This window comes from Passer montanus, unplaced genomic scaffold (genome assembly GCF_014805655.1).
Source record: "Passer montanus isolate IOZ18808 unplaced genomic scaffold, ASM1480565v1 scaffold29, whole genome shotgun sequence".
Classification (NCBI taxonomy): Eukaryota; Metazoa; Chordata; class Aves; order Passeriformes; family Passeridae; genus Passer; species Passer montanus.
This window is the reverse complement of record NW_024367596.1, coordinates 9,451,201-9,462,140: the sequence shown is the minus strand read 5'-3', so window position 1 is coordinate 9,462,140 and position 10,940 is coordinate 9,451,201. Positions and strand designations below refer to the sequence as shown.

The window sequence follows — 10,940 nt, the reverse complement described above, 5'->3', positions numbered from 1 at the left end:
TAGTCAGGAACTGATAGCACTGGGTGTAAATAATGGCAATGGGGAAATGCTTTGCGGAACTAGCCCCACAAAGAAACAAATCCCAGCTTGCAGCTCAGGGCATGTCCATGAGAGCCTGCTGCAGCCCACAAAAGCTCTGGGAGGGGGTTGAGGGGTGCAGCAGGAGGGGGTCTACAGCTGCAGTTCAAGGCTCTCAGGAGGTACAAGCTGCAGGTTTATTCCCAGTGCTCCACTCAAGACTGCTCTTACTTTGCATCAAGTGCAAATGTTGGGATGGCATTTGAAGGTCTCCAGGCCTAGTACCTCCCAGTGAGGTTGCCATCTGGGCAGGGCCATTTGGTGCTACTGGGCAGGTTGTAGCAAGGCAATGAGCCCAGCAAGGACCAAGGCTCAGCAAGGGGGTCTAGCTGACCCTAAGGTCTTCTCTTACCCGATGGAGACACATCAGAGGCAAAAGAAATAGAGCTTGTTGCTTGTGTTCCATAAAGCACTGCCTTGTTTGCTCACTAGGACAGGGATGTTGGAGAGCAAAGAACACCCAAAGGGCTTTACCTCTGTGAGTGAAGCCACCCCAGGGCCACCCACCACCCTGGAGAACGACGCTCCTCACTCACCCCCCGCCCCATGGATAGCTCCACACACCGCTCAGCCCTTACCCAGCGAGAGATCCAGCACAGCAAGGCTCAGCAGCAGCAGGGGCAGCCCTCCCGTGCCCCGAGGCATGGCCAGAACCAGACCCCAACGCCTTGCAAGCTGAGCGACCTGAGGACACAGGGCCTGGGGAAGGCGCCAGTGAGGAACTACGCTGCGGGGCGATGGCTGAAGGTACTTGGAGCTGCTTCCTTGTTCCCGGGCGGAGGGAGGGGAGGCACCCGCGGGCACTGACCCCTCCCGGGGCAGGTGCTGCGCCTCGGGCGCGCCGGGGCCATGCGAGCAGCACCTGCGGCAGGGCGGGGCGGGCCCGGCCACAGCCCCGCCCCGGGCACGGCCCCGCCCCGGGCACGCCCTTGGCACCGCCCACGGCTTGTGTAACAGCCGGGCCGCGCCTGCCAGGTAGGGATCGGGATCGGGATCGGGATCGGGATCGGGATCGGGATCGGGATCGGGACCCCCGGAGCGGATGGGGCCGGGGGCCGTAGCACCGTTGTTCCCCGGTTCCCGAGGGCCGGGCTGGGCGGGGGACGCGCATCCGGGATCGGGATCGGGATCGGGATCGGGATTGGGCCTGGGATCGGGAATGGGAGCGCCTGCCAGGTAGGGATCGGGATCGGGATCGGGATCGGGATCGGGATCGGGATCGGGATCGGGATCGGGATCGGGATCGGGATCGGGATCGGGATCGGGACCCCGACCGGGATCGGGACCCCGACCCCCGGAGCGGATGGGGCCGGGGGCCGTAGCACCGTTGTTCCCCGGTTCCCGAGGGCCGGGCTGGGCGGGGGACGCGCATCCCCCGGGCTGTGCGGGCGGCCTGGGGCTCGCAGGGAAGCGCAGGAGCTCAGTGCGGCCTGTTGTCCTCCGGCAGCGCCGCCACGCTGCTCCGGGCCGCGCTGAGGATGCGGCGGGGACGAGCGAAGCGCGGGGCCGAGGCCGCGGAGGAGCCGCGCGGGTCGCGGAGGAGGACGGAGGGAGAGCAGGCGGTGGAGGAAGCCCGTCGGAGGGCGGCCCCGTCCGTCCGAGAGTTCAAGTACAACAAGAAGCGGGTTCGCCTTGTCTCGCAGGGCTCGGACCTGAAGGATGATGCCCGGTGCATCCTTTACTGGATGTGCCGGGATCAGCGAGTGCAAGGTGCGAACCGGCTGGTGGAAGGGGCTCCCTGGGTGGTAAAAGCGCTGGTCCCCTCCTTCGATAACTTTGGTGCTGGCCCCACTCTCTACAGGGGGGTCTGGGGGGAGACTTCCTGTGAAACCCCATCCTGTCAGTGAAGCACCCTCCTGACGCTGCCCTGTGGACTTTCCCCCAGATAACTGGGCTTTCCTCTACGCCCAGCGCCTGGCCCTCAAACAGGAGCTGCCTCTGCATGTCTGCTTCTGCTTGGTGCCCAAATTTCTGGAGGCCACCATCCGCCACTACAGGTTCATGCTGAGGGGCCTGCAGGAGGTAGCAGAGGTACAGCCAGGGGATGTCCGTGCTGGGTGGGACAGGGCGAATGGGGAAGGGAGGAGGCAGATCCATCCCTTCAGCAGATGGTGGCTGGGTGGGGTTGCAGAGCCATGAACTGTCCCATAGCCATTTCCCTGTCACTGCAGGAGTGTGCAGAGCTGAACATCTCCTTCCACTTGCTGCTGGGCTATGCCAAGGATGTGCTGCCCACGTTTGTGACGGAGCATGGCGTGGGTGGGCTGGTGACAGACTTCAGTCCCCTCCGCCTCCCCCGGCAGTGGGTGGAGGACGTCAGAGAACGGTTGCCAGAGGATGTGCCATTTGCACAGGTGGGTGCCAGCACTCTGGGAATGGAAAACTGGCTGGTGAGATGTGGGACAAACTTGTGTCCCATGTCTTGCGCACCGGAGTGACTTGAGCAGAGAACACGCGTGTCACGTTGTCAGGATTGTTTGTTTCTCACACCCTTCTCCATGGCTTTGCTCCCAGGTTGATGCCCACAACATCGTGCCCTGCTGGGTCGCCTCCCCCAAGCAGGAGTACAGCGCCAGGACCATCCGGGGCAAGATCCACGCTCAGCTCCCCGAGTTCCTCACCGAGTTTCCCCCTGTTGTTCGTCACCCACATCCGCCCTCCTGCCCAGCAGAGGTACCTGCAGGAGACACTCAGACCCATTCCTGGGCTGGTCTCAGAGTGTTTCATAAGTCCTTTGTGATCCTGGGAGGGGTTGGCAGGGAATGAGGACAGTGACCTGCCTGAGGTCACACACAGATGATGTGGAGATGAGGATGCCCTGGGGAAAGGGAGGTTCTCACCTCATTCATTCAATTCCCAAATCTGTGCCAAGAAGAGGGGCATGCAAGAGGAGGAGGATTAGGGACTTTGCTGGTTGAGGTCATAACATTCAGGGCAGCCCTTGCTGAAAAGTTTCTGCAGATGCACTCACTGCTTGGTTGCCACCCAGCCCATTGCTTGGGAGGCCTGTTATTCCAGCTTGCAGGTGGACCACACTGTGAAGGAGGTGGAGTGGGCAACCCCTGGCACAGCTGCAGGGATGGCTGTGCTGAAATCCTTCATTGCAGAGCGGCTGAAATCCTTCAGCAGCCACAGGAATGATCCCAACAAGGCGGCTCTCAGCAACCTGTCCCCGTGGCTTCACTTCGGTGAGTGTCCCAGGCTTCCCACTCTGCGGCAGGACTGAGCATTGTGGCTTGGACCAGCAGCCTGACTTGGTGCTTCCCCATGTCCCCAGGCCAGGTTTCCACCCAAAGAGCCATCCTGGAGGTGCAGAAGCACCGGCGCAATTTCAAGGAGTCGGTGGATGCATTCGTGGAGGAGGCTGTGGTGCGGCGGGAGCTGGCTGAAAACTTCTGCTACTACAACGAGAACTACGACAGTGTGCAGGGTAAAATCCTGGGGCACGTGGGCCGTGCTGGCTACCCAGCTGGTCACTCCAACCTGGCAGTCTCAGTTCTGCTAAGAGAAGGGCTCTGGGGGCACTAATGTCCCAACATTTTGTCTCTTTTGGAGGTAGGACAGAAGCTGACGAGTGCCCTCTTCAAGACTGGTGCCTCCAGGGCACAGTGCCCTCAGTAGCCTGGTTCTCAGGACCCTGCAGAACAGGTTGCTCAGTGTTGCTCCTCATCTCTTGCTCACAGGTGCCTATGACTGGGCACAAACCACCCTGAATCTCCATGCCAAGGACAAGAGGCCTTATCTGTACAGCCTGCAGGAGCTGGAGCAGGGGACCACACATGACCCGCTCTGGAACGCTGCCCAGGTACTGCCCTACATCTTCCCCACAAAATGCTGAGCTTTTTTCTGAGGCGCAGAGGTGACCTGCCTTGTACTGACCCGTATGGCTGTCCCCTCCCTGCAGCTGCAGATGGTCCAGGAGGGCAAGATGCACGGCTTCCTGCGGATGTACTGGGCCAAGAAGATCCTGGAGTGGACGCGCTCCCCTGAGGAGGCCCTGCAGTTTGCCATCTACCTCAACGACCGCTACGAGCTGGACGGGAGGGACCCCAATGGATACGTAGGCAAGCTGCAGGATGGGGGCACGGGGTGGGAGGCCTTAGCTCTGATGGCCAAGGCTGCAGGGGGGGCTCTCTGCAGGCAACTCCAGCCCATTCTGCTTGGCACTCCCACCCCACTTGCTCTGTGGGTGCCTCCGAGCGAGGGGCAGAGCTGAGGCTGGTGTCCCTGTGCCCGGCAGGCTGCCTGTGGTCCATCTGTGGCATCCACGACCAGGGCTGGGCGGAGCGGCCCGTCTTTGGCAAGATTCGCTACATGAACTACGCCGGCTGCAAGCGCAAGTTCGACGTGGAGCAGTTCGAGCGGCGCTACGCCCCCACACCCTCCCAGTGACCCTCTGGCCTGGGCAGATGTGCCTTTGCCAGGCTGCCAGCTTGCAGGGATCACCCAGGGCAGATATCACCCTGGGATGTTGAAGGGCTCTTTGTTACTGAGGGCTCCTTCCAGCAGCAAGCTCCAGGGTTCTGCTCATCTTTGCCATCTCCCACTGCTCGAGTTGCCACGCTGGGGCAGCTGCTGGAGCCCTTCTGCTGCCACAAGTTTGCTGGCAGCTGTGAGAGCCCATCCTCGGCATGCCTGTGCCTGCCAGAAACCTTTCTACAACCTCAGGAGTAGCCCAGGTCAGCATTGTTGCTGGTAACCACAGCTGAGATTTGGGCTGAACAGGGTGTTTCTAGGGAAAAGCCTCCAGGAAGAGGCTCTTTGTGGAGCCAGTGCTGGGCTGTCATCTTTCCACAGTTGTTTTAAAGTTTACAGTTTCTATCACCTGTGTTGATGGTGTTTATGGGGAGAAGCACAACACTGCTGTGAACAGAGTTTGGTGGTGTGGAATGGAAATGCAAGCAAGGACAGGGCAGCCAAGGCCAGGCCCCTGTGCCAGCAGCAAAGGCAGGCTCTGGAAGGGGACTGACATTACAGAGCCCTTGTACCTTGTGCCCTGAGTCCAGTGGGCAGTTTGCAGGGGAAGGCCACAAACCAGACTAATTAGTCAAGGGGCAGTGACAAAAACCCCCTCCCAGTGACTGCATCACCAGCTGCATGAGCTGTCCCTTCCATTGCTCCCTGCCTGCCCCATCACCTCGAGGTGGAATACACACCATCACCCCACCTGAAACAATGTCACAACACAACCAGACTCCTTATGAATGTTGTTTATTAAGGACGGCATTTTAATTGCTGTGCTGTGCAATAACAATCCCATTGTGAGGGCTCCAGTTGACAGCCAGGGCAGCCCCAGCTCTCCCTCCCAGAGCTCCCTGTCGTGGCCAGTTCCAGTGTTAGCTGTAGTGGTCAGTGCTGGGCAGCAGGGTCAGTGCTGGGCACAGTCTTGCCCTGGAGACCTGTGCCAGGTTTGGGAGTCCTGCTGCTTCCACACACAGTCCATGGTGGAGGGTGGAAACCATAACTAAGCCAGAATTCCTTCCCTCTTCTCAAAAAGTACTCAGTGCTTCTAGAAAGGGATCTGGGCAGCCTCTCAGCTGCTGTCCCATGCCATTAAAGTGCTTCAAACAAAATAGGGTGGATGGAGGTGTGCTGCTGAGGCAACTCCAGGAAGGGGGTCCAAGATCCAAGCAACAGCAGGAGGGCTTGGCTTGAGGACAGGCAAGACCAAGGCAGACCAGCATCTGGCAGCCCCAGGGCTTGCAGAGACAGAGTGAGCAGAAGAGCAGCTGCTCTTCTGGGGAAAAAAAGCAGAAGCAAGACACAAGGCAGCAAAAACCCCAGGGGAGCAAGTGGGGAGCTGAACCCTGCTTTCAGGACTTGGTCAGGATGCTGCAGGGGAGAGATGCAGCAGCCCAGCCCTCACAGCAAGGTTTGCAGCCACATGTCCTGGACCCAGCCTCTTCCCCTCTCCCCAACCCTGCCACCCCCACAGGGAGAGCCCAGGAGGGGTCACATCCCAGCCTCGAATCAGGGCATGTGCTGAAAGAGCCACTGCCCTTGAGGCCTCCTGCCAGTGCACTGCTCTCTGGTCCCTCAGCACCCTCCTTGCACGTACACAGGCCACACCATCCTTCCTAGCAGCCCACATGCACCTGTGCTGAGGTGGTGCTGGACATGCCCCACGATGCAGAGGCACCTCCTCAGCTGGGCACAGAGCTCACCTTGTCCCACTGGGTCTGACCCTGACCCCGCAGAGCTGTCACTTGTGGCAGGTGACACAAGTGCATCAGTGAGGAACCAGTCCTTGGCAGCACCCCAGTGCCAAAGCCCTCTCCCCTGGGTATCCCTGTTGCAAGCAGGCTGCCTGACCATCCCACCACAGCACAGCTGGGAAGCTTCAAAGCTTTGCCTGGCTCAGGGACCCTTCCTCCCACCAGGGAAGCAGGAGATCCTGCTGGGAGAGGGGATGAGCTCCATCCAGGGGTGAGGAACCAGGAGCAGGATAATCCTGGAGATTTTATACTGGTGAGTCCCAAGTAGATCACATGCCCCCTAAGAAGGCATTTCAAGCAGCACCTCCTTGAGGGGAACACACAGTTAAAAATACAAACAACCACATTAAAAAAATAAAACCAAGTCCAGCAGATTAAAAAAAAAAAACCGAAACAACAAATCAACTAAACAGAGGCTTGGGGATGCAGCTGGAGGGACGAGCCTTCACCTGCATCCTGACAGGTGTCAGGCAGAGGCAACTCCACACAAGGCAGGTTCTGGTGCCACCAGAGTAAGGTCCCATGTCATCCTTAAAGGAGGACATATCTCCCTGGTAGGATAGATTGGCAGCATGAGGAGGAAGTACAGTCAGAAGCCTCACCACATCCCATGGAGGCAGATTTCTATGGAGCCATGGGGATCTGCCTGCCCAAAGTCCACCAGCACATCCACTTGTGCAGCTGCTCCAGGGGCAATGTCCCTCTGCAGCACAGGGAAATCTGGCATTTTCATCATTGCCACATCCTCTGCTCTGATTCTGGAGTCAGAGCAACTGCTCTCCAGAAGTGTCCCACAGCACATTTGAGAAAGGGAGCTGTTAAATATACAACCAACCCCAGACCCCACCCTCCCTCCATGCACACAACCCCCAGCAGCAGAATGGAGGATCACAGGACTGAGACCTGATTCCCTCCTCCAAGGAGCAGATGTAACCAGAGCTTCCTAGTATACAGCTGATGAGCAGCAAGTGCTGACCCTTCAGGGGACCCTGCTCAACTCAGAGCAGGGCACAGGGATGGACAGCACAGCCCTGCTGGGTCCAGCATGAACAACTGCTCAGAAAAGGTCCCTGTTCTGCCTGCAGGACAGGCAGGAGCAGCTGCCTCTCCCCAAGCACAGGCATCAGGGAGTGGCAGTGGTACCTGGAGCAGATCCACACGGTGGAATATGCTCCTTTCCCAGCCCAGCAGTCCTGGATGTGGGAAAAGAAATCCCTTCAAGACAGTGCTCCAGGCCTCCCAACACTCCTCATCCCCAGTCCGTGTGGCTCAGTCTCTGGTGATGAAGGCCATGCACATAAATAAACAAACCCATGATCTGCTCCTTGGCTGCAACACTCTCATGTGGCTGCCACTGCCTCCGGCGGCTCCAGCTCCTCGTCGTGGTCCGAGCTGCAGGGCTCCCTGCTCTGCCTGGCCAGCAGCGCTCTGCGGGCTTCCAGGCGCTCGCACCGCGGACAGCGGCTGCATTTGAAGCAGGATTTGTGGTAGCAGGCTTTGCACTCTGTGGGGGAGAGCAAGGCTGAGTGCTGCTACAGGCTGACAGACTGCCTGACATTCCACACCCCGGCTCCCTGCACTAGCTCATGAAGCTTTGGAAGCACAGGAGGGAGGATTTCTGCTCTGCACAAGGTCCCTCCCCAAGCTTTCCTGATACACCAAGGAAACAGTGACTTTGCCCCACATTTTCTCTGGCACTGCACCTGCCAAACCAAGGCTTGCATGTTGTCAGGAGCCATTTGATGCCAGTTCAGAGGCTGGTCCCAAGACATAGGGCCATTAATACTGGGCATTATCAAGGATGTCCCCTGAAGGGGCCTAGGGATTTCTTAGCAGGCAGGAAGGGCACAGAGATAAAGCCTTCAGGCTCTCTCTGCTCTGCAAGCTCAGCTCCAGCCATCCAAGCAGAGCAGGGGAGCTGTGTGCGGGCTGCAGCCTGTCCTGTGAGTGCAGCAGGAGGGAACCAGGCCCCCCACACACCCACTCACTGCAGTGACAGCCCACAGCTGCCAGGGCAGGCAGCACAGAGCGTGGTCAGGTTTGCTTTACCACGCCAGCAAACACTGTGACAACGATGATCTGCTGCTGTTGTAACATAGCAGACACAGGCCATGCATAGGGGCACTCTGGTCTGTCTGGCTGCAGCTCTGTACCTCTTGCTAGCACAAATGCCACTCAAAGTGGAAGCGGACCTTGGTGGCCCCAGGGTTTGTCCCCTCTCTGTTTTTCCCCAGTATCTCACCTTCACACGTCCTGCACTTGTTGAGCTCAAAGGGGAAGATGATGTCATCCTCATTCTGGCAGAACTCACAGATGAAACCTTTGGCTTGGCACAGCTGGAAGAAGAAAAGATGAGGAAAAAGCAGCTAAATGCTCATCTTCCTGGCAAGTAGGACAGAAGGTAGAGTAGAGCAGGACAGCAGGCCACAGTGTCCTGCTCTAACCTGGTGGGACAGCCCTTCCCCACCATGGAGCACAGGAAGGCTGAATCCACCTGTCAGGGGCAGGGGAGAGCCAAAATAGGGTAACAAATATCCCATTTGTGCTGAGTAGGAGGAGCTCTGTGAAGCAGGCAGGAAGATTTAGCGTTGAATCGGTTAATCTGGTGGCTGTTCTGCACACCAAAGCCTCCTCATCAGTTATCTTTGCAGCAAAGCCTGCTCCAAAGGGTCCAGAGCCATGCAGGAGGCAGGAGAGGAGGCCTTACCATGCACTTGTCAATGTGCAGGCTGCCTGCCTTCAGGAGCTCTGTCAGGCGAGGCATCAGGTCCCCTTTCTTGATGGCACTAAAGTCATTCAGTGAGTAGAGGTGCAAATCCTCTGTCAAGTGGCCAGGCACTGTGTCAAAGGAGTCCAGGAGGCTGCAAGGACAGAGAAACCAGAGCTCAGAGCAAAGTAACTCCAGTAAGACCCCTCCCTTCACTCCTCATGCTTTCTCTTCCCCTCCAGCCCCCCCTCTCCCCAGAGCTCAATGCACAAGCTGCACAGATTCCCAGTGCAAATTGCCTGGGGACAGCAGCAGGACAGCAGGACTCACTCTTTAGCTAGCCGGCACGTCTTGAACATGTTCTTCATGTGGAAAAGCTGGATCCGCAGCAGCTGGAGAGGAAGGGGGCACAAAGAATCAGTAAACAGAGCATGGTCCTCAGCCAAGCAGGTCTGCCCCATTCCCTGTGCTGCTGAAATAACTACTGCTCCTCAGCTGCTGCTCCCCTGTTTCCAAAGTGTTTACATCACACAGGGCAAGGCAAGCACAACCATTGTCATGTGCTCCAGGAGATAAACTGAAGCCCAGATGGATACCAGCCAGAAATTCCTATTTGATTTTCCTATGAATTTGACATTCCTATGCCACTGAAGAAATCAGAAAAGGTGAACAGAAATACAGTGATGAGGTTTTAAGCCTCCAAAACAGAAAGATCTGCTTTTCCCCAGCTTCCCTGAAAGACAGTTTACAGATGACTGCCATCCCACCTCACTCAAACTCCACTCAGGAAGGTATGGAAAGGGTCTTACCCTCACTTGGTTGAGAGCCTTCACTTTCTGGTACAGGGCAGGATTGATAGCTTGCACGTTGAAGAGAGGGTCACTCCAGATCTTGCTCAGCAGGTCTTTGGAGAAGTTGCTCACGTAGTACTTGCTGAAGTCCCACTTGCGCAGGATGCGGCTGGGGATGACGGTCTGGGCGTTCTCGTGGCAGCACTGGCAGAAATACTTGCCCAGGTACTCGCAGTACCTCAGCCTCTTGATGTAATCTGGCCAAACCCAGGCAGACAGGCAGGGTCAGGCCAGGCACGGCCTCTGCTGCACTCCCAACTCAGCATTCCCCACAAGCAAGGAACTCTGCCTTGCTGGCATCTCAGCCAGCCCAGAGTGCTCAGTGCTGGGGTCTGCAAGCACCCTCTGACTGCAAAGCCTTTGGGGCCAATAGTCCAGTCTCGTGCAACCACATCTACCTACATATTCAGGGAAGAGCTCTGCAGCTGCAGAACTTGCTGGGAGCTTGAGGACCCAACATAAGACTTTGCCTTACAAGAGTCAATATCTGAAATGCCCTCAAAAGGATGAGCTGGCTGCTCTTTGCCTCCACCAGCTCTGTGACCTCCTAGAAGAGAAGGCTCCTCTGTGGATGGTGCACACCAATGTGCAGGCAGAGCTGGCAAAGGCAGTGTAGCACTGCTCCAAGGACCTTATGCTGAGCTCTACCACCACCCACTCACTCAGCATCTTCCCACTTGTTTGCAGGTCCTTCCCCAGCACTCTACAGCTCAGGTCAGGCTCCCAGCACTCACCAGGATCAGTCCGGATGCCACAGCCTGCACACCGGTAATTCTGCTTGGCCACAGCCACCTTTCTCCTGCCCAGAGACAAAAGACAACATGCATGACTCAGCCCTGGTGCTACCTGGCACCAGAAGATGGGTACCAGCACAGGCCTGGGAGGTTTATATGGCCAACCCAAGGGAAAAAGCCCCACTATGAACTGGGTCACACCAAAGGCACTAACCCGAGGCACTGCCTCCACCTCACACTGGTGACCACCATGGATTTACCAGGCACAGAGCAGGGAAACCCCAGCAACCAGAGGATAAGCAACCTTGGTGTGGGTGGAAAAGGGATGGAAAGGGCAGGTCCCCTGGGAGCCCCC

At 57.7% G+C, this 10,940-nt stretch overlaps 2 protein-coding genes across 8 annotated transcripts in view; one reads left to right on the top strand and one right to left on the bottom strand.

Annotated features, from left to right (window-relative positions):
- The first annotated feature begins 680 nt into the window (after nucleotides 1-680).
- On the top strand, nucleotides 681-4,902 carry LOC120504393 (deoxyribodipyrimidine photo-lyase-like). Of its 2 annotated transcripts, none has more exons than XM_039713842.1 (10): nucleotides 681-825; nucleotides 1,526-1,788; nucleotides 1,964-2,109; nucleotides 2,250-2,432; nucleotides 2,593-2,751; nucleotides 3,068-3,266; nucleotides 3,356-3,508; nucleotides 3,762-3,883; nucleotides 3,983-4,142; nucleotides 4,319-4,902. In XM_039713842.1, the coding sequence occupies exons 2-10, from the start codon at nucleotides 1,557-1,559 to the stop codon at nucleotides 4,468-4,470; spliced, it is 1,506 nt and encodes a 501-aa protein (XP_039569776.1). In that variant the 5' UTR covers nucleotides 681-825; nucleotides 1,526-1,556; the 3' UTR covers nucleotides 4,471-4,902. The 2 variants fall into 2 exon arrangements, with proteins under 2 accessions (XP_039569776.1, XP_039569777.1); XM_039713843.1 differs by lacking the exon at nucleotides 681-825 and adding an exon at nucleotides 982-1,053.
- A 371-nt stretch (nucleotides 4,903-5,273) lies between these two features.
- Nucleotides 5,274-10,940, bottom strand: part of RUBCN (rubicon autophagy regulator) — a 29,434-nt gene continuing 23,767 nt past the window's right edge. For all 6 annotated transcript variants that reach the window (XM_039713840.1, XM_039713835.1, XM_039713837.1 and 3 more), the window contains 6 exons: nucleotides 10,586-10,650; nucleotides 9,810-10,048; nucleotides 9,331-9,392; nucleotides 9,001-9,154; nucleotides 8,536-8,629; nucleotides 5,274-7,797 (listed from right to left, as the gene is read on the bottom strand). In XM_039713840.1, coding sequence (XP_039569774.1) covers nucleotides 7,634-7,797; nucleotides 8,536-8,629; nucleotides 9,001-9,154; nucleotides 9,331-9,392; nucleotides 9,810-10,048; nucleotides 10,586-10,650 — 778 coding nt within the window. In that variant the 3' untranslated portion in view covers nucleotides 5,274-7,633. The remainder of the gene's footprint in view (nucleotides 7,798-8,535; nucleotides 8,630-9,000; nucleotides 9,155-9,330; nucleotides 9,393-9,809; nucleotides 10,049-10,585; nucleotides 10,651-10,940) is intronic.